The sequence below is a fragment of the Drosophila novamexicana genome, unplaced genomic scaffold, assembly GCF_003285875.2.
Source record: "Drosophila novamexicana strain 15010-1031.04,08,12 unplaced genomic scaffold, DnovRS2.1 tig00001209-arrow-arrow-pilon, whole genome shotgun sequence".
In the NCBI taxonomy this organism is placed as follows: Eukaryota; Metazoa; Arthropoda; class Insecta; order Diptera; family Drosophilidae; genus Drosophila; species Drosophila novamexicana.
The window spans coordinates 366,192-389,335 of NW_020824843.1; the positions used below are offsets into that span (position 1 = coordinate 366,192).

The 23,144-nt window shown below is 39.3% G+C and overlaps 3 protein-coding genes across 3 annotated transcripts; all 3 read left to right on the plus strand.

Annotated features, from left to right (window-relative positions):
* Positions 1-858: 858 nt before the first annotated feature.
* On the plus strand, positions 859-4,635 carry LOC115766618 (organic cation transporter protein-like). The gene is made up of 4 exons (XM_030710609.1): positions 859-1,690; positions 1,953-2,353; positions 2,416-2,559; positions 3,484-4,635. Exons 2-4 carry the CDS (start codon positions 1,971-1,973, stop codon positions 4,445-4,447), a joined length of 1,491 nt encoding a protein of 496 aa, XP_030566469.1. The 5' UTR covers positions 859-1,690; positions 1,953-1,970; the 3' UTR covers positions 4,448-4,635.
* An 11,539-nt stretch (positions 4,636-16,174) lies between these two features.
* LOC115766569 (angiopoietin-related protein 7-like) lies at positions 16,175-17,630 on the plus strand. Its single transcript, XM_030710551.1, has 3 exons — positions 16,175-16,209; positions 16,320-17,410; positions 17,475-17,630. Exons 2-3 carry the CDS (start codon positions 16,653-16,655, stop codon positions 17,608-17,610), a joined length of 894 nt encoding a protein of 297 aa, XP_030566411.1. The 5' UTR covers positions 16,175-16,209; positions 16,320-16,652; the 3' UTR covers positions 17,611-17,630.
* A 366-nt stretch (positions 17,631-17,996) lies between these two features.
* LOC115766578 (microfibril-associated glycoprotein 4-like) lies at positions 17,997-19,652 on the plus strand. Its single transcript, XM_030710563.1, has 2 exons — positions 17,997-18,991; positions 19,053-19,652. Exons 1-2 carry the CDS (start codon positions 18,012-18,014, stop codon positions 19,198-19,200), a joined length of 1,128 nt encoding a protein of 375 aa, XP_030566423.1. The 5' UTR covers positions 17,997-18,011; the 3' UTR covers positions 19,201-19,652.
* Positions 19,653-23,144: the final 3,492 nt, after the last annotated feature.

Here is a 23,144-nt window from a genome sequence, read left to right on the forward strand (position 1 = left end):
ACAAATATCTCATTCTTATCATACATAAATTGCTTGCATGGATAAAACCTGGTGATCCGCCCATAAAGGTTTATTGGTAACATGTACATAAAACTTTACAATGCCCATTAAAAAAAGTGCATTATCATTATAACCACAAAAATCTTAAATGTATATAAACATAAATTTATAACATTTATAAATTATATTTATTTATATAAATTTATCGTTTGATTCAAGTTTCACCAAGGAGGGATGGATTTTCCAAAAAGTGCAAAAGAGCCCTGAAATATAGTTGAACAAAGTATTTTGAAAATGAGTTTGAGGCCGATTGGATGGTAAACAAAAAAGTTTCATACAAACGTTTTTCGCGATTTTTCCATACTTGCGGGCGGAATTTCTCGAAACCCCGTCTTAACGTGCACCTTCAATAGTTTTATATATAGACATAAAACTTAGTAATAACAATAATTATAATAGTAAAAGCAACGTAGCAAATATATTTACTTAAGTTACCGCTTGGGGCGACGGAGTTTTGAAATCTTTGAACCACAAGATAAGCAAAACAGGGTCAAAGTTTTGGCTTTTTTTAAATAATAGCAGTTATTTGAAATATATGGAATGTGTTTTGCAAGTTTGATTTGGGTATCTCAGCGTCGGATCAAAAATAGAGGTTGCTGCTTCGACTCCAATAGCAATTGTCAACATGTTTGTTTTTGTTAATCTTGACCTGACCGGATATTTACTAGTATTCAATACTTGATTTAACCGCAATTATACATACACAATTTTATAGAAGTTATACATTAAAGAAAAATCAAGCAAGTAGCTTGTGGAATTTTAAAAGTTCATATACCATATAGTCATGTTGACTGCTCTTAACCAACCGTATCGAAATAGAATCGTATATCTGAAGTTATATTTTTATGCCCAGTTTGGGCATTTTAGTGGGTGCCAATGTGACACATTTATGCGACAATTGGCGGATTATCATGTGGCTAGCATTGTGTTGGCCCTGAGTGTATGTTGGCGTCTGTGTAAGTAATATTGATTGGCTATCCAATTTGCATATAATTTATTTTCAATTGTTGTGACATTTTGTGCCACTGTTGTTGCTCTGGACAGGTTACCACAGTCGTGGGAATGTGCTGTCTGGTTGCAAGTTGCGAGTGTTGATTGTTGCTTGTCGCTAACGACAAATCTTGAGGCCTGGCTCACTAGTACTAGTACTTGGGCCAAACTTTCACTCGATTGTGGCCTGGCTTAGTCGATAATTAAGCCATCTTGTGGCAGTGGCAGCATTGTTTATCTGGCCGCAGACAATGGCTGCATCTAGCTGCTATCTGTGGCAAATAGCTCTGGCCGCGGCGCACCTTCTATTAATGAGGTGGCCAACTTTATTTAACTACAACTACAGAGTCCCGAATCATGTAGCTGAGAGTCTGTGACGAGCGGTAAAAGTGGGGTTTGTTGCCTTTTGGCCTTATTTCTGTTGCAATACTAAATGCCAATTTAGCCTGGATGCGAATTCAAGCATTGAGTCTTTGCCGCTGTCGCTGCTGCTGCTCAGGTGCTAATGCCTGCCCGAGTTTGTCACGCTAACCGGCTGCTAACCAGCTGAGGCCGATGAGGCCCCAAAAACCGGTTCCATGTTGGCATATGAAATCGATGTGACGATCTTGTGGGCCCAGCCGCATTTTCGCGCCAGTCTGTAAGTTGCCGGTCGCGAGTTGTGCGAGCGCCATTCCATAAAATATATATATATATATATATATATACATATATATATATATATATAAATTTGAATATCTCAATTGTATAGATTCATATATATATGTATATATATATATATATATATATATATATATATATATATATATATATATATATATATATATATATACACTGGAAAAAACTGTCATTGAACTCCTTTTATTACTATAAGAACAATCAACATTGTATTTTTCACATAGGTACAATAACTGGCTATAATGGGCGATCAACCGAAGAAGAAGGATCCTGTCCCGGTGGAGAAGACAGCCGATCCAATTATCTCCCAGATCGGCGACTTTAAGCGTTATCAGTTCTGGTTTTGTATGCTGATATTTTTAAGTAAATTTGGCACTGGCTGGCACACACTGGCACACATATTTTTGGCGGCCCCCACCCCCCTTAGTTGCGCAACACCAAACGTGACAGATGCGTGCAGCGACGACTGCGATAACATCGATTTCGACACAAGCGTATTTGAGACCACCATAGTTACAGAATGGAATCTTACCTGTAAAAAATCTAGTTTGGCCAGTATGTCACAATCCATTGTTATGGCTGGCATTATGTTTGGCAGTATTGTCTTTGGCATGATCGCAGATCGGTAAGCTATACACAATATACCTTTATATATTTATATAATTATTTACGTATATATATTTGCAGTTGTGGTCGTCGTCCTGCATTTTTGGGCTGCTGCTTCATGCAGCTAGGCGCTGGCTTGATCGTCTGTCTGTCCCCGTATTTTTGGTTCTACTGTCTCTTCAGATTTCTGACGGCTTTTGCCACAGGCGGCACCATGACAACCAGGTAAAGTGCAAACCACACTCACTAACTTTAATGGCAAAGAGCTAGACAGAATGCCTTTAACGGTTTACCGAAGATTTAATATACTATAGTGAAGATAATTAATCAATCCAAAAGCAATATGACCTTAATATTATGTCAAGCTGTGTAATAAGGACTTGGCTTTTTGCCATCCAATAAAATATACATAATAAATATATCACATGAAATATTTATAGCTGGTATCTCCCGGCGTTCCCCTATTGAAGTTTTTTCTTACAACTTGAGATAATAATAACAATCTATTTACTGACTGTGCAAAATTTATATCTGAAGTTCCAAATCTCAGTTTTAGACTGTTGATATAAAATAAGTTTGACGTCCACAAAAAAGTTAGAATCAATGTTTTCCGCCCATTTTAGTCTCTTGTTACGAAGCTTGAACCCATATAACAAACTTTTTCATTGACCCATAACCCACTTTGTGGTCGTATTTTGAGAAATGTGTGAAACACTTCGTAAATGTTAAAAAATCATTGAATATTAGTTTCAAGCTTCAAGCCGTTTCCTCTAATTTTCCACTCTTGCGGGTGGAATTCGCCAAAAATTCTAACAGAAAAAATGCAGATGTGCATTGATCACCAAGCAGTCTGTAAGTCGAATATATGTAGTTATCTAGTCTATATCAAAACTGATTTGAAATTTTTCAATGTGCTTCACGATGCCTGGCGAAATGAGTGTTTATGTTTATGTAGGTTTGGTTAGAAAGTAAGGAAATCTACCTTTAATTAAACTTTTGAAATACTGCAATTTTGGATTAGATTTGAATTTAATTATCGTTTTTCTTGCTTCTCTCTCTCTCTCCCTCTCGCTCTCTCTCTCTCTCGCTCTATCTCTCTCTCTCTCTCTCTCTATCTCTCTCTTTCTCTCTCTCTCTCTCTCTCAACAGCTTTGTGCTCATCATGGAAATAATAGGACCGAAGAAACGCGAACTAGTTGCAATTCTGTATCAGATACCATTCAATATTGGCCACGCCTCCCTGGCGATATTTGCCTACTTTATACGCACCTGGCGCTGGTTTCAGTTCGCCGTGACAATATTTTCGGTCGTGTTCGTGCTCTACATATTCCTGGTGCCCGAGTCTCCACGCTGGTTGTTTACGACAGGACGTGTGGATGATTCCATAAAGATATTGGAAAAGATAGCTAAAAGAAACAATGCGCCCACCGAAACCATCCGTCCGGAGATAGAGGCCGGCTATAAAGTGCTGGCTGCCAAAACGCCTACAAAAAAGGGTAACGTGATCGATCTTTTTCGAACGCCCTTTTTGCGTGTGAAGACCTTTTGCATGCTCGTTCTTTGGATGGTGATTTGCATGGTCTACTATGGCACCGCCCAGTATATATCCAAACTGGGTGGCAATATATTCCTTAACAACCTAATCGCCGCTGGGCTAGGTATACCCGGTACTCTGCTCTGTGTGGTCTTGACTAAGTATTTGGGTCGCAAGATTACAATGATGCTGTCCAATGCGCTTAGTGCAATTGGCCTGTTAGCTTTGGTGTTTCTGACTAATATCGATATGCGGATTCAGGTGGCCTGCGCCACACTAGGACTATTTGGTGCGTCGATATCATTTCCCAATGTGTATCTATGGGGCGGTGAGATATTTCCGACTGTGGTGCGCTCGAATGGTATGGGCCTGTGCTCTATGATTGGCCGTATTGGTGGTCTGCTAGCACCGCTCATCTGTGATCTGGCCCACTTTCGGGCATGGCTAACACCACTCATATTCGGCCTCTTCTCGGTAGCGGCCGTGATTTGCAGCATCCCTTTACCAGAGACACGCGGCGCTCTCCTGCCGGAGACGTTGGAGGATGGTGAAAACTTTGGACGCAAGGCAAAGGAGTAACTGCAAATTTTGCGCAAGTGTAGAAATTCCGAAGTATATCAGACTACTGCACAAGCCAAGTTCACAGCTTCAGCAAAGTCTGTGATATATATATTTGGCCTAAAATGCCAGCAACAAAGAAAAAAAAGGTTTACAAATGTTAAATGTAATCGCTGCAAAATTAATACAGTTGTTATTATTAAAACCAGGTTGATCTCTTTTATTTTTCCCGTTTTTACTGCTATGCCTAGCCGCAATAACAGTTAATCACGTTTTCACCAGTTAATGCGAAGTTCAGTTCGGTTAACAAGTTGGTAAGATAAATTTTTTTAAATAATTCGCGTATACAATCCACAGACACAGACTTTTATAAATAACTTTGTTTAGTTTAGGCTTGCGATACTTTATAGCAACAAACATATTTGATAGCTAGAGATACTTCCTATTTAGCCTATATATATTTAGAGCATAATGAAACTAGTAATTGCTGAGTTTGTTCAAATATACAAGAACCTACTTTTCGATCGATCGTTCATATGGCAGCTGTATAATATAAAGGTCCGATCAGGCCTTTTACGACATTCATACATGTATGTACATATGTACTGCCTGCAGCGGAAAAACGGACCTCTGCAATGTTTAAATACGTTAGGTTAAAAACGGAGAGGCTAGTTCGCATAGAAATATATACTTTATGAGGTTAGAAATGTCTGCTTCACATTTCATGGCAAAATTGCAATACCTTCTACAAAGGTATTGTAAGGTAATTAATATTTATCGATAATTTGCTTAACAGCAAACAAGGTAGAGGACTGCACTGAAATGAATCGCTTAAGCACCATGTATATCGATTACTGTCACATGCTGATTAACACGTACACAAGTAAAAAAACAGCTGAAAAGCCCACTCAAGGTTAATATCATTGTCAACTTTTGGCACGCCTCGTTTATATGCAACACTTGGTACTCCATGTCGCTGGCTGTCTGGCCGTCTGCCCGCTGACCGCGCACATCTCGTGCCAACCGCAGAGCTGAGCGTCCGCAGTCAGGAGTCGGTCAGTCGCCGTCGGCACTTGATTACATGGTGCGGCTTTCAGGCTGCGCTGCTGAAATCGCCACTCAAGCGCAGGCCAAGCATCAGCTCTGAGATTCCGTCGCCAGTCGCCCTGTCTGGGCAGTCAATCAGTTGGGGGCAGCCGCCGGCCGCCGGCCGCAACTGTGTCCGGCGACCGACTGGGTCCCAAGTTTTTAGCGTCATCGGCACTGGCAGCTTGTCATGTTAGCCGTACGAAAACTGTCAGAATTCGAGTTGAAGTTGGCGTTCAGCTTGCTGCCTCGATGCACATCACCAGATCCAGACCCAGACCCAGACTCAGACCCAGGTTCCAATCCCAGTTCCAGTTCAAGTTTAAGTCCAAGTCCGAGTTTTCGACCCGAACTCACTCCAAGTCCCAGCGTCGGCGTCGCATTTTTAATCAGCTACGGCGTGTTTTAGTGATAATTACCAGACATATTTGTTGCCTGCTCCTGTTCTTGCCTGCGTGCCTTTTTCTACAGCTTCTACTGTTCCTGCTGTATAATTAATTACAAGTGCAGCGCTGATGTTGTGCCTGGTCAATTATTCATTGGCTCTGCTGCTGTTGCTTTTTTTTTTAATTTCTGGCTCTGATTCTCCCATTCACATATATTGCTCCAAATTCACCGACAAAAACGATATTTTTGCAATTTTGGCAGTAACTGGCAGCAAAGAGAAAAGTCGTGATTAACAACTATTCCAATAGTAAGCATAAACAGAAATTTTGTCAAAAATTATGGAACACTAATAAAAACGCGGCTTCTTCAGGCACGTGTCTATATATTCTCATTTTTCATTTTATTGTTTTCTATTTAAATAAAAATTTGGTAGTCCCGCTGTAGAAACAAAACCATGCATTTCGACTTTGTTTTCATACCCTGAACCCATTAAAAATGGTTATAAGGGTATATTGTATTTGTGCAAAATCCAAATTTATGTAACAGGCAGAAGGAAGCATCTCCGACCCCATAAAGTATATATATTCTTGATCAGCATCAATAGCCGAGTCGACCTAGCCATGTCCGTCTGTCTGTCTGTCTGTCCGTCTGTGTCCGTATGTATGAACGCAAGGATATCAGAACCTATAAGAGCTAGAGGCTTGAAATTTTAGATGTAGTGCCTAGTGCCCGCTCAGATCGAGTTTGTTTCCGATAATCGATAACTTACTCCGTTTTCAAGCAATCGATAAAAATCGATATCGATATCCTGTTTTTTGGCCAATTTTGGTAAATAATAAGAGCTAGAGTCACCAAACTTGACATATAGCTTTTAAAATAGAATATATATATGCATTTGATGCTGGAAGAAGAGGGTTCAGGGTATCCCTTAGTCGGGAGCTCCCGACTAGAACCTCTTACTTGTTTAATTTATCTTTATTACATTAAACTTGCTTTGAGCAACTAAAATTTTATTTTAAAAATTAAAAAAAAAATTGTAATACAAAAAATAAATGCACTTTATCTGTAAAATTATTCTGGAGCACAAACCAATAAGAAATATGCAAATTACTTGACTTTTCGCAATTTTAGGGCCGTGTGTTTGAGGCTATTCAATATTTCTACAGTCAGAAAAAATATGAAATTCGTCAGCATAGTTAGGAAAGATTGAATTATATAAAAGATGAAATAAAATTCATAATTTAAGAAATATAGTTTCTGAACTTAGGCAGAAGGACGCCTAATTATAGCGAAATAAAACCTAGTTAATAGGAATGTTTTTGGAACTAGGAAAACCCGAGCGTAAAATAGAGCTCTCTCTTTTTTGGAAGTGTATGCATTGTTGTTGTGTGTCAGCTAAAATGGTAGGCAGCAAGTCCTGGCAAGGCAATGTTAAAATACCTGACACTTGGTTAAAGCTGAAAAGGCCAGCACAAAAGCAGTTTGCCATTTTGCTAACATATGGCAAATTTGCCTGCTGACTGCATGTCAACAACAACAGCAACAACAACAGCAACAACAACAGCAGCAAAACCCATTTAAGTTCAAAGCGCGACAACCGCCGGAGTCAGGAATTGCAGTTGCAGTTGGAGCTGGAGCTGTAGCTGGAGTTTGGCCTGCCAGCTGAGCCGATCATTATCTGAGTCGCATATCTATTTGCGATTACCAAGAGCAGGCGCAGGCAGACATGCAGGCAGCCAGCCATGGCGGGGCAGGTCGGGTCTGTCAGTCGTGGGAGTCTGTCGGCGGAATTGGCAACGTGGTGGCACAACGTCAACGTGGGCGCTGCAAACAGACAAATGTCAAAATGAGGCGCTTTGTTGTTTATCATATTTACCGCAAGGCAGGCAGCCAACAACCACAACAACAATATCGTGCCCCAAATGCAATTAGTATTCAAATGTAGACGCGCCAAAGACGAACACAAAGCCAAAACGAGTCATCATCAACTTGGCACAAAAGTCTTCTCTCTTTTGCCGCCAGGGGAGTTGGCGAGGAGGTGCAGCGCGGGCTGCGCTGCTTATACGCTAAAAAATGCGTCTAGTTTGTTTTTTACCATTTTTTATACCCTGAACCCATTAAAACTGGGTATAAGGGTATATTGTATTTGTGCAAAATCCAAATGTATGTAACAGGCAGAAGGAAGCTTCTCCGACCCCATAAAGTATTCTTGATCAGCATCAATAGCCGAATCGATCTAGCCATGTCCTTCTGTCTGTCCGTCCGTCCGTCCGTCCGTCCGTCCGTCCGTCCGTATATATGAACGCAAGGATTTCAGAACCTATGTATAAGAGCTAGAGTCTTGAAATATTAGATGTAGATGCTCCTAGTTCCCGCGCAGATCGAGTTTGTTTCCGATAATCGATAACTTACTCCGTTTCCAAGCAATCGATAAAAATCGGTACCAATATCCTGTTTTTTGGGCAATTTTGGTAAAAAATAAGAGCTAGATTCACCAAACTTGACATATAGCTTCTAAAATAGAATATATATATATATATATATATATATATATATATATATATATATATATATATATATATATATATATATATTTGATGTTGGAATAAGAGGGTTCAGGGTATCCCCTAGTCGGGAGCTCCCGACTAGAATCTCTTACTTGTTTATGTATATTTTTTCAGAATTCGTTGTAATTTAGCGCACGCATTTTGCATTTTAAATGCTGGCCACATTCTGATTAATTCCAACAAATTCGTTTGACTAATTGCGACTAGAACGGCACTGAGACTGAGCCAGGTGCAGGACGGGGAGGGGGATGGATTCTGTGTAACTGCACACCTTTAGCGGGCCGCAATTAAATGAACTGAGACCTAGAGCTCGGGCCCGTCGCAACGATTTAATGCATGATTTTGTCTCCTTTTCAAATCATCTCTACGTGACTTCTGCTTATCAGCATGAGCCACGGACTCGCCCGGTTCGATAGAGTGTGCCCGCGGCATTTGCCTCAGATGATTCAATATGGCCACTCGCTGCATATTAAGCAGCTCATGCATAGCGACTCGAATATGGACTCTCTGTCCAGTCTGGCTGTTGCATAACCATAAAGAAAGTCAACGCATTGCGTTGAGGGCGCCATTAAATGTGTTGCCCCCCCATTCACCACTCAATCCATCTCTCTCAGTTACTCGCTTTTTTTCTATCTCCCTCGCTCCCTGTTGGCCAGCTCAGTTGTAAATTTAACAACCGAGTTATGACAACTGCCAGCAATTAAAATTGACAATTGATACGACAGACAACAGAGAAAGAGACACAAAAAATATATAAAAGCTGATGCGGGGGTAATAAACGACGTTGTATGTATTTTTATGACTGATAGGCTCCTAGGCAGACGCATGTTTACACGGGGCCAAGATTCTGATTTCCCCTATTCGCAAGTTTACACGTGGCCAAGATTGTGATTCCTGTTGATGGGTTACTCAGATTTTAAATTACAGTTTCGTAAGTTAATATAATTGGAACAGTAACTCGTTAATAATTGTAAAGAAAATCCACCTCCATTTTCTTTAAATAAAAGATATATTAAATAAATTAAAATACAAAAATTACAATTTTGTATTGTTTCCAAACAAAAGGAAAAAAGTTGAAAGTTAACAAAAACACATCTGAAGCTATACTCTACAGCACATTTCATGAATGCACATATGATTTAGTAGAGTTTTAATCAAAGTGCAATTTTTGGACCACAATTAAAAGTTATTCAGTACTTTTTGAATAAATTTTAATTTTGTTTCGTATTATATCCTTGTTATTACATTCATGCTGACATTTCCAATAAATTAGATGAACATAAGCAGACAAAATGTAAATAATTTTTATAAACTCAAAAAGAGTCTTATTTCCTTGAAGTCTTACACGAGCCTATCTACAACTATATACACAATCTTCTCAGCTCGTGTAAACCTTCAAAAGCGTAAAAAAGCGAAAACATTGCAAATGTCATAATAGTAAATACGTGTATCTATATCATACTCGCGGACACTAGCTATCTCTTTTAAGGCAAAATTCATCTGCATTGTCTTTTTCACATTTTCGTTCATCAACTCGGTTCCGTCACACATTTCTTTTTATTGTGAGATAGTTGGAAATTTGCTTTAACTAATTGATGCAAAGAGCTGGAAGAGAAGCACAACAATAACCATATGAGGATACCCTCTGCGAAATGGGATGACCATTTTCGTTGGGGCAAATATGACAATTGGCGGCATTATTAAAAATGCTACGTGCGCTAAATCTGCCGACATCAGCCAAATGGCAACGAGCCCAACAACAATTGCTAAAAAAAGTGAGGGGGAGGGAGTCAAAGAACCAAAACAGGTGAAACTGTGCGACAGTAGATGGGCGTGTACCACACCTAGCCAATGTGCATCCGTTGGAAAGGGGAAAATGGGTTGCCATGACAGTTGCTGATAGCGCACTCAATTTGCATTTTTGGCCGGGAGGGTCGGACGAGAAAAAATGTAAAAATCAACGGGTGCCAACAATTACTTTTTATAACTTTCTAGCTGGCACTTCAATCTCGGCCAGAAATTAGTTTGCCTCGCGCTGATTTCAGCTAAAAAGCATTTTGAAGCGACAAAGGTGAGGAGTGGCAGCTGCGAGGGTGCTGCAATAAAGTGACAGGGTCCCTTGGTAGTTTTTCAGGTGGCAAGCAAACATTAACATAATATTATGAAGGGATTTTAATTAAAAAAAATCTCACAGCATTTGCTCGGGCATACTCAACAAAGTCGTTTCATATCGGACGTGTGTGCACTGACAAAAATTATTCATAGCAAAAATATTTTGTTAAAAATAAATCAAATTTGTAAATATATGAAAAATATATTTTTGACAACCATAAAATTGAAGATCATATATAAGTGTGAAAGAATTTTTATGACAAAGATGATTGTTTATTCTAATTGTGATTTCAGTATTTAATTTTCATAATTTTATGTATTAAGTAATTAGAAAGACACTCACTTTTGTCGAACATTAATTAATAAAATAAATATAAAAAAAACGTTTTATATTTTTTATGTTTCTAGATTTTTCTTAGTTCTTTTTTCACAAATAAAACAAAGTAAAACATTTTAACTTTTTCATAAACTTTTTTTCTTGTTTTTTTCTCCTAATTTTAAGCTTAGTTTTTAAAATAATTCAATTAATGTTTAATATTTCTCTGTTATTGTTATTATTTTCGATTAAAGTAAATTAAATTAATTAAATTTTTCTTGTTCTCAGTTCGAGTGCCTTGTTTCTCTTTGTGTGATTCGGGTCCATCTTGTGTCGTAAGGCATTTAAGGCTGCCATCCGGCACAGACAATTAAAAACCCTCTGCAGGGTTTTGCCATTTTGCCGTTTTATAAGCACAGATTACAGCTTTATGTAACGCACACGGACACTGAATCGGGGACAGAGCATGGAGTTCAGAGCCAGGCGACGCACACAACGTCCGATAAGCGACCACAGACAGGAATACGGGTTGGGTTACGGATTGGGTTACGGCGACTGTCTTTCTATCTGCTGCGTGTCTGTGTGTGTATGTGTGTGTTGTGATTTTATGTTGGTCATAGTCATCGTCAGTCCCCAACACTCCTTTCGTCCTTGTCTGCTTGTCTACTTTAATGACATTGCATTGCACTTATTTCTTTTTGACTTTTTTATACACATATTGTCCTGGAATGTGTTCCCACCTAGGAGCAGACCAAGCGAGTGTAAAAGGGAGATAGTAGGCGTGACTGAGACAGAGTTAGTTGTAAAACCTGATGATAGCTTAATTTTAGAGTTTTTAAATCGTGATTTTTTCCTTTTTTTTCATTTTTCCATACGTTGCCATCTTCTGCATTTTCCAACAATGTGATTTGGGCGCAAAATCAGTTGCGAATTTGCATGGCTGAGCGCACAAAATGAAGTCATTCAGTTGCATAGAAAAAGACAAGATGAAATGGAACGGACAGAAAGGGGAGTATCTGCCAAATATATGCAATGCACGAAAAGCAGGTGATCATGTGCGACGGCTGTGTCATACGATTTTAGTTTCTGAGGTGATTTCGACTATTTAACGGGCTTTGCTTTTGCAAGGGACAAGCAAAACACTCGACAACTTAGAGGAATGCAATTTAAGGCAGGGGTATATAAAGAAAATGCAAATGAGCTATGGAAAATATTTTGCTATTTTTGATTTTCATTTGCTATGCAAGAAACTAAGACCTGAAACTACAAAAAGATTTTCCTCATTTGTATATATATTTTACATATAATATGCAAATTTATTGGAGAGTAAAAAGAAACGGTACACACTCAAATATATATTTATGGCGGGAATATCTTTTGAAAAACTGGAGCAAATCTAATGCAAACAATTTACATAATTCATTTTTCTTAAGCACATAATTTGTAAGATCTTCCAACTGAAAAAAATCTCTTTATGAAATATATGAGTAGCAAATGAATAAATATGTAAATTGAAATAGAAAAACTGTTTAGGGTTGCCACATAATCAACATAGTCTGGAGCCTCCGCCCACATGTCTGTTTGGGGTATTTGTACCACAAATGGAACAAAACGTGTCCATAATGTGGCATAGTCATAGCTACAATCGTATAATTTAATACTTCATCAACTTTAAGGAACCATTTAATATGCTAATGAAGCACAAAGGAACCCCAATGCCCAATTGCAAAACCCTTTCGACCAACACATAAACACGATGATAAAAATAAAAAAATAAGAAAAAAAAAATGAAGGAAATGCTGAAATTGAAACCGTTTATGGAAATTGGAAAATTACGCGCGAGACAATCGGACAAACGCATAATAAATTCGAGTATTTCCATATATGAGCGGATATGGGGCAGGGCATATAAGAAAATATGGCAACGCCGCCAGCGTAAAGGAAAAATCTGAGCAAATAGTCCGGTATTATGAGCGGGTCGCGACAAATGAGCGGGAATGAAGGAAGTGCATAAGCGACAACAGCAAACCGGAAACGGAAATATTTTGCAATTGGCGCAAGGCAAGCGCCGGAAAAGTGAGGCAGAGGCTGAGGGTAGGCGTGGCTGTTAACGCATTTACAAGCCTTGGCGACGACGACAATGAAATATCACCAAGATTATCTGGCGTCTCCATTGGACCGGGCAGGGGTCCGCTGCCAAAGGCCGGGCATTTACTTTGCATAATAAGCCAGATTATGAAACCGTGGACCCGACGACTTTGACAATTGATTGCGCTGCTCAAAGCAGGGCATGGTTGGGGCTTGGTTTGCCCTGGAAAATTGCCCGGAAAAAAGTATTTTCATTAAGCAGTCAGTGAGTGAAGTAAATAAAAGCTCGACAAATTTCGATTTGAAGCCAACAAATTTTAAGCTGAAAGTCAGACAACATTATATGGCATAAAAACTGCGCTGAATTTATCATATTTGTCTGACGTCTGGCTCTAATGCGTTTTTATGTTAGAAATCACTTAGAGTTCTTGCTGTTTTTGGTCAGCGGAAGTGGCCATAAAATGGCCGTGCCACCATTTTTATGCCCATAAATTCGGCTGTGAAATTGAAACTTAAAATGCGTAAAGTATACGCCTCATGCTTCAGTGCCAGGCGGACGGCCCCTCTCAAGAGGCGGCAAGCGCGCCGGCAGTTTCAATTTTTATGCACATTTTATATGCCTACTGTAAATTGTTGTCCAGCCACGCCTGCCCGCCCCCTCTGGCCACCCTACACAGAAGTTCAAAGGCCAGAGGCGCTCACAAATGTTGTGGCATTTTCTTTTAGCCACTTTTGTCTATGGTCGCTGTCGAAATTCCACGTTCGCAATCGTCATAAATCTTATGGCCACATCTTGAATTTATGTGCCCCACACAAACCGACCGCCCAAGCCACCATCTTCCACACACCCTGTTACGCATACTGCGGCTGTGTTTTGTGGCTTAGATTGCTAAGTTCGCGCCACTTAGATGGACGGCTGTGAGGCAGCTGTCGGCTTTTGTTATTGATTTTTGCTGCCGCTTATTGAATTTGTTTGTCGGCCAACAAGAAAGTTTTTTAATCAAAAAATAGTTGGCTTTAAACACTTTTCTCCAAATGACAGCAACGCGGAAACAATTTAAAACGTTACCGTTTTAATTCTAAGCAATAGACAAAGGCCGTAGACAAAGCCAGAAGCCAAAAGCATTTTTACAGCTTAAATATTTACAGCACAAACAGAGATATTTCTCTAATTCTCTCTCTCTCCCTCTCTCCCTCTCTCTCTCTCTCTCTCTCTCTATTTGTCCATCTCTTTCCCTTTGGCTGCTGGCTTGCCAAAATCTCAACCCTTAAATAGGGGCAGTTTTCATTACTTGGCCGGCGAACGTCTGTCCGACCGGGCTAAGACAATCAAAGGTGAGCTTACAACGTGGCGTCTGTTGCTTGGCATTTCTTTTATTTTCCGCTCGGCTGGCGCACAGAATCACGTGGTCAGCCGCACCCCCATACCTGCTTCTACGTGCAGGTAAGCTGAAGAGCAGCTGCATCCTTTGGATAGCCAAAGCCAAAGCCAAATCCATTGCCGTTGCCGTTGCCGCCGCCATGAAAATTGGCGTCTGCCAAACATAAATAAAAAAGGTAGACAAATCCGGAATAAATAACAGCGTTGTCTAGAGCTCTGCCCCCGCTCACACCTGCTCACACCGCCCATCCTACCTTTTCCATCGCACCTGTCTGCGAAGTGCAGGCGTCGTCGCGTCTCGATTCTGGTCCAGTCGAGTCGAGCTGCCGCGTCATCGTTATGGCAACCGGTGGATGCTACACCAGCCACGCCCACACTTCAAACGGTCTCACACTGTTGCACGTTGCGTATACGCTCAGTTGCACCACAAAATGAGCGAAAATCGCGCCATCTATTTGCCATGGCAATGCCATTGCGTCTTTTGTTCAAGACTTTTAATAAAATATAACCATTTAATTGATGCTGGTGCTGTTCACGCAGCGCATCTGCACAGCTTTTAAAGCTTTAGCCTTTGCCAAATTAAAAGAAAATTAAAATATTCATCATATAAAAACAACATTTCACTTAATTCCTAGATTAAGTTTATTTATTCTGCATTGTCGTTTGTAACATCACAAAAGGGATTGCTAAATAAGAAGATCCGTTTAAGTTAAATCTCAATATATCTTTAACAATATATCAGTCTTATGAATATAGTGAATGTACGGTCCACAATGATTTCTTCTGAATTTAAAAAAAATATTCATAAAGCAAATGTTCATTAAAAAAATCCTATTAAAATGAAAATTTCTAAAATATACTTTTTAAGAAAAACTTTTTAACTTCTAAAATTCAGGTTTAATTTTTTGAGTGTACTTTAACTGAAATATTCCAATTAAACTATATTATATACTTAAATTGTGTTGTTTTACCCTCGAAAATGCCAACTTTGCATACAAGAGAGAAAAAAATTATCTACAAATCGGTGACCATTGATTACTCTTTCAGTTCTTATGAGAAATAGACTATGCACAGATTCATTAAAGGAGTCTCCCATATACATGTACACATACAGATAGATAAATAAATAAATGAAAATATAAGTGAACATCGTAAAATATATTTATATTTAAATACACAAGTACGTATAGTTGTAGATGTCCATCTATGCGTTAAACATTTCGAGACAAAATTATAATACCCTCTGCAAGGGTATAATAAGTATATATTGTTTATATTTATATAATGTTGTTTTCGCGATAAGCATGTAATTATTAACAAGGGAGCTCAAGTTAGAAGTGACCGACTGGGAGATACCTTTAACCCAGACGCTGAGCAGACGCTAGAAAAGCCAAATGGAATGGGATACCCGAAAAATTAAAAATTCTATATATGTGTATACTATACGAGAATATATCGACGATATTTGGTGGGTTTTTATAAGTTCCGAGATATTTTAAAATCAGCGCGGCAAGTTATCTATGATGTGAAATAAACATGTGCCTTCCTGGGATAGAAGGAAAGTTTAAAATTTTATATCCTTATTTCTCGTAGTCTCTAAGATTGACGGAAGGATAAACGAACAGAGCTAGATCGACTCGGCTGAGCACTGTTTAATAAATTAGCATAAAACCAATATGCCTTTTTTCAATGTTTGCAGTGTATAAATATGAGAGACTTTTGAAAAATTCCAAGTAATATATGCAGATTTATAAGCAATTTTAATACCAACTGTCGCATGTAGAACGACTGAAGCAATAAATACGAACGGAATAAAATTGAGCTGATAATTTGTGCAAAATGCAAAGTAAGATATTTGTGTACCTAATTTTAGTGTTATTCACTTTGGAAAACTCTTTGGCTAGAAATAAACAAGCCGAAACTATTTTAAGCAAGTGCGAAAATTTGTGTTCTAAGTTTCCAGAGTTACAGAAATCCTACAATGCCATAATAGAGAAGCGCTTGCAGCAGACAAATATTTACAAAAAACTGGTCAAGAGTCTGACGATCAATAATGAAAAATTACTGGCTAAAATAAGCCTACAAGGTACACTCATTAATAAGCCCAATCATCTAGAAAACGTTACCCACGAACTGCGTGGACTGAAGCAAACCATCAACGAAACATTTACTAAACTAAACTCAAGTGAATTAACCATACACGAACTAAGGGAACAGCTGTTGAAAAAGACTAACGAATTGAGTAAAGCAAATAAAAAAATCAAAGAACAAGGCTCGACAATAGATGTCATGAACGTCACTTTAAGGCAGCAAAACGATCGCATTGCGGAATTCGAAAGCCAAGTCAAGGCCAACAAGCAGCACCTCAGAGAAAATCATGAGCTGATAACAAAATTGAACATAAGTGTCACGGCATCTGGTGAACATATGAGCACAATGAGTAACAAGATTATTGAACTGCAATCGCAGTTGAATTCTGATGCTGCGAGTATCGAGCAATTGAATACTGTGATAGCCGCCTACACGAACTGCTGCCAGGCTTCGAGTTGTGAGCCATTTGGCAGCTCTTTAAATGTGCATGTGATAAAGGTGCCCGGTGTGGGCGAACCCTTTCGAGTGCTTTGCAATGGCCAACTAGCTGGTCCCGGCTGGACAGTGATACAGCGCAGGATCAACGGGAGCGTCGACTTTTATCGTAACTGGAGCGACTATAAAACCGGATTCGGCGATTTAGCTGGCGAGTTCTTCATAGGTCTGGAGAAGCTACATCACATGGCCAAAGCCGAACCACAGGTACTCTATATACAACTGGAGGACTTTGATGGCCTGTTACGTTATGCCACATATGATGACTTCAAGGTGGGCTCTGAACAGGAATCGTATGCCCTGCAGTCCCTGGGTAATTTCGGCGGAGATATTGATGATGCGTTAAGTCTAAATGAAGGTCAAAAGTTCAGCACCTACGATCGCGATAACGATAATGATGAAGCTCTAAGCTGTGCTGAAAGTTTTCGTGGCGGCTGGTGGTACAACGCTTGCGGTCTTAGGTGCGTTAATTTGAATATTAAAACTAAAGATATGCATGCTTAAAATTATTTTTGTTATTTGCAGTAACTTGAATGGTCCTTACCAAAACCCAGATGATTACACCTCGAATCAAGGCATCCTTTGGGTGGATACAGACTGGCATGATAATGATTATTCCTTCAAATCAGTTCAAATCATGATAAAGGCCAAAAAACTGTAAACTAAACCAAAAAAAGGTTTAATAAAAATAATGAGAAGAAATAATAATCTTTTTTAATTTTATTTTTATTTACTTTTTTATTTTATTAACATAATCTGACAACTCTTTAAAAATAAGAGAAATAATTTATAATATATCAAAAAAATTTGCTCAGTGTACTAAGCAGGAAAAACATTCTGATAGCGCTTATCTTAGACTTCCCACATATTGTTGCTGGTGTATAGCTTGATAGCCCGTCTGACTTAGAGTTCGCTCTCAGTGAGCTCCCAAATCTTGGGAATTTGTATAAAAAATCTGCTCTAACTTTTAGTTCGGGACGCATAAGCAGAATGTGCAGATATTCGAATACTTTTATATATTACATTTTGGTGCTCTCAGTGAGTAGCAGTTGGGCTAGTTTGATGGAGGATGATGAAGTACAAGTAAAAATTTTTAAACTTGAAGAACTGATCAAGCAAAACAATAAGCAGCTGCTTAAGCTGGAAGCCAACACCGATTTAAAAATATCTGGGCACATTGAGGCCACAGAGCTGTGTTGCGAGACTCATGTTAGGGAGAAGGAGACCCAGTTGGCTGCTTGGCGGGCACAGGCCAAAACGGCTGCAGTCGAGCTCAAGGAAATTGAAGATCACTTTACAACACTGCTGAACAATTTGACCAGCTGCAGAATTAGTTTAATGGCCAAGAATTATCAACATCAAATTCAGAGTGAAGTGGACCTTAAGGCTAAAATATCCGAGCTGAGTTTGCAGCTCAAGTTAAAAGATGCACAAATTTTGGAATTACAAGCCCTGACCAATGAGAATTTGTTAAAGCTGCAGGCGGCACACAGCAAGCTCAAGGCTTACGATGATGAATTGGAAGAATTTCAGCCGCGCAGCTGTTTGCCCTTTGGCAGTACCACCGGCATCTATAGGATCAAGCTACCTGGCCAGGAATCCTTCTATGTGCCCTGCGATGCGCGTTTCGCTGGCTCCGGCTGGTTGGTTATCCAACGCCGCATGGACGGCAGCGTGAATTTCTTTCGCAACTGGAGCGACTATCAAGTGGGTTTTGGTGCACTTAATGGAGAGTTCTTTATTGGATTGGAGAAGCTGCATCGCTTGACCGCTCTGCAGCCCTATGAGCTCTATGTGCATCTGGAGGACTTCGAAGGCGAGATACGCTATGCACACTATGACAACTTGAGCATTGGCAGTGAGAAATCCTTTTACGAGCTCAGCTCTCTGGGCAGATACACTGGCAACGCTGGCAACTCGATGGGCTTGAATGTCATGCAGAAGTTCTCAACACTGGACAGCGATAACGATAGCTGGCTGGAAGGCAGCTGTGCGCGCCGATATCACAGCGCCTGGTGGTATGCAGCCTGTGCAGCCTTTTGGTATGTCTTTTACTAGTGTTTGCTAAATCCTTAAATAGTGCTCAGTATTTTATTCCATTAGCAATCCCAATGGCAAGTACTATAAGCGGCGGCAGCTGAGCACCAGCTCGCGCGGCAAGGGCATTATTTGGCAACACTGGCACGGCTTCGAAGAGACACTCAAATTTATACAACTCATGATACGACCCATATCAGCAGCAAAATATTGAAAATCAAATGTAAAAAAAAGAAGCAGACAACTGCCTGAAAGTATATAACAATTTGTAACTTAATAATAGAATATTTGTGCATACACAGTCAGGGACAAAAGTATTCGTCAACTAAAAAATCAAAATAATTATTGATTAATTAAACTGAAAAACATATATTTTTTTTATGTTCTTCGATATACCTAATTCGTATAAACGTATTTATAAAAGAATTGTAAGCGAAAAAAAACACCAAAAAAGTTTGCCTATTTTCTTATTGGCGATAGCGCGAATACATTTTTGAACATGCAAGAAAATATAAACGAGACTTAAAAATATTTAAATTAGTCTTTTAATAAATCTTACATTTATCAGAAAACATAATTTAAATAAGAGTGCTTGCAAGGTTGCATTCCGGCACAGAAAGTTATATTATAAAATGTCAACTTTATATTAAAAATTAAGAATACAGTGTAATAAACCCTGGATTAACGAGTTCTTATATAAGAGTTAATCGACATAATTGCAATTAAAAAATGCATATTGAAAAAACTCAAAAATAATATGAGCCAATACTTTTGTAAATGACTGTACGCATAAATGTATAGTTCTAACTCTGAGCTGGGCAGCAAATCAAACCTTGAGCAGATTTGCAAGCCTGGAAATGTAAGTATTCAGTTTTCAATTTCAATTAATAAATATCGGGCAGCTGTCAAGGGGCGAGGCGTACAACAGGCACTAATTAATTCAGAGACGGGCGCAAAGATTCACACCAAATGGCCAGACCAGGCTGGAAAAGCAGCAACAGGATGTGAGGGGACAACGCTGCGTTACCTAAATGGATGCAATCAATTTACGGGCAACAAAGTCAGCCAGGTCCATATCAATGTGCCCCGATGTCAGCCAGCTGTGATAGCAATGCTAACAGCATTCTCAGCCCCAGGAGTCCACAGAGAGTCCTGACCGGCCGCCAGTGCAAATTAATGAACAACGCAGCAAATCGAAGTAAATGGCAAAAGCTGCGCAGCGAAAAATATGCTAAGGGGGGTCTCAATGCGCAGTTGTGAAGGGAGAAGGGAAAAGGGGGTAGCGATGATTGCGTCATATTTGCATATTCATGTGTCAAAGCGCAAGGGGCGGCTGTGGTCGCTGCACTGATTGCTTAGCGTGTCAGCGAATGTATCTGCATTTGTATTTGTATCTGTATCTTTAGCTTTTACAGCAGTCCAATTGCTTCCGCCTAACTGGTCAACGAAATTTGTGTGCAAATGTGTTGTTGTTGCTTTACTTTAATTAGTTGTTCAGTTTGTCTGGCTAAGTGAGTGCCGGGTAAATAGAAAAACAGAAGAAGGCCAAGACGACGAAGACGATGCCGAAGCACTACTCTAATGGAACTAAACTTTGTGAAAATGCGTTTCGCCTGTTAATGGACGGTACACGCAGCTCATTAGATATTCCCTTTTCCATGCTAACTAATATGCATGCACTCAATGTGCAAATAGTTTGAGAGCTCAACAGCCCGACTGCAAACTCTCTTTCTCCCTATCTCTCTCTCGCAGTCAGTCAAGCTCAAAGCCTAACGACATCGGAGCATCTGCAGTGCCTGTACTGGCCAGGATGAGTCATTTGCTGCTTGGCCACTTATCATCAAAAGGATTGCGGGCTATGGCTTGTGCGGTCTTTTGGGCAGCAGCTAAAGATGCTTTCTACATAGCTTAAGGCTTTTAAATTGCTTTGTGGCTAAGCTCTAAGACATGCCCATAGTGCATATAATATCAAAAATAGTTTGGAACAAAGCCGCTGATTCGAAGATACTCTGTAAAGTATACTAATATTAAATATAAGTTTTATCAGATCTAAGTATATGTGAATAGATAAGCAAGTCCTTGATTAGGTTCCAGCTTAATATATAATTGTTATGAGCGTGACTTTGGTATGAATGTCGGACAATCAAACGGAAGCTCGCTGGCTTAAATCTTTATATTTGTTTATTGAAATTATTGCTGTTTTAGTTATTACACACGCATAGACGGGTGATGGGGTGTTTGGCCCGGGCAAGGACGGGTAATTTCTTCTAGTAATATATGTATGTACAGTAAACTTCAAAGCCCACACACTGAAGCCTACAAATATATTCCACTGCAAGCTTGTCACGTCTGAAGGGAGCGTGGGGGACCTCCATAATTTTATTATTTGAGCCAATTATGCTAAGGGTTGGAGAAAAGAGCTATTGTCTATCTTGTACGGGCTGCAGGCGAAAATTGTGCGAATACTTTTCCACACACAAAAAAGGAGAAGAGGCGCAATGCTATGACAACAAAATTAATAAAAACAAAAACAACTGCAACAAATATTGTCACATGCATAAAAAGGACCTCACAATTTAATGCCTGAATATATGAGCAGCCGTCGACATATGCACCATGTGTGTGGGTGTGCTTATGTGAGTGTGTGTGTGTGCCTGTGTGTGTGTGTGGGAGTGTGTTAGTGGGCATGTTGAATTGCCAACGTTACATATATGAAAGTTTTTAATAATACTTGGCTAAAATACCAAAGGAAAAACTTTTATTAATAAAGTTTCTTTCTTTCTTGTGCTAAGAGCTCCGTCTCTGTCTTCATCTTCGTCTGTGACTGCCTTAAGGCTTCCTTCCTTTTTGCTTCGGCAGCTACTAAGGTTTAATTACAGCTAGAAAAGAAAAAAAAGCTAGTGGCAATACTTTCTACGTATACGCATGCAAAGAAGTGCATCAGTACAAGCTTTCGTTTATGCGTAAGCGGAATTCGCGATCAATGAAATGCCAGTGTAAAGGCAAGACAATTATTTGGCTGCTCAGTTCAGTTGCCAGAGTTATCTATTGTTTAAAATAATAAAAATATACTCTACAAATATGTGGAGACAAGCGTAGGTCATCATGAAAAATGCCGAAAAAAATAAACGCTGCTAAATATTTGTGCTCTGCATTGGGCTAGACGTTGGACTTGCCAGGGTAAGGTTTCTGGTTCAAATTCGGCTGTAATTTGTAATATTTATATTAATATTCTTTTGACTAGGCAGATGAAGGGTAAATTCCTCTAGTTTTGTATAATTTTTTTTTTTGAGAGAAACCATTTTGATGCATCAATCTATTACTTTCATTTACTGTTATATGTTATTATATTACATTTATTATTATATTCAATTTAAATACTTTCTAAACTAATTTATATTTAATTATACAGTAGCATCTTCCTTAAATACATAAGAAAAAATTCAGATAATTATATAAAAATATCTAGATAAATGTGGACGCATATACAAACTAACTAAAAGGCACAAGGCACACACACTCGCTCACACAGACTTGCACACACACACACTACATAGTAAGCGACACTTGTCACATCGGCTACAATTGCAAGCTGCAACATGTCCGGATTGTCGTCTCTGGCGTTTTGTTCAAGTGCGCATTTTTGCCTTTGGCGGCAATATTAAAATTGAAGACAAGTGATGCCAGCGATAGAGCAAGCGCGGCAGCGAGCGGGGAACAAATGAAATGGCCGGAAATAGTTTTCCCTATTTTTGTGTGGAATTTTATTTAATTTTTGTCTTGGATGTTTTTTGATTTTGTCGTATTTGTGTCTGGTGATAGAAAGCAACTCCGCCGGCAGCGCCGCAACTTTTGCCGAAATACTTTTAATTAAAATTTCAAATTATTTTCGCCTCGTGCCGAAAGCCAGCGAAGACGGCGAAAGATGAGCACAAGTACAGTTAGCAGTTAGCCAAGTGCAATGGCGCACAAGATGGCGGACAGGAAGTACTGGAAAATGCGAATTGCAAAACGCTGAAATATTCAAAGCGCATTTTCAATTTAAAAGTTTTTGTGCCCAGGCATATTTATTTATTTTATTTCGCAATTTTTGTTTTGCGCTCATCATTGAGCCGGAGAGGGGGGTGGGGGGAAGAGATTGGAGGGTGGCCGCTTTGA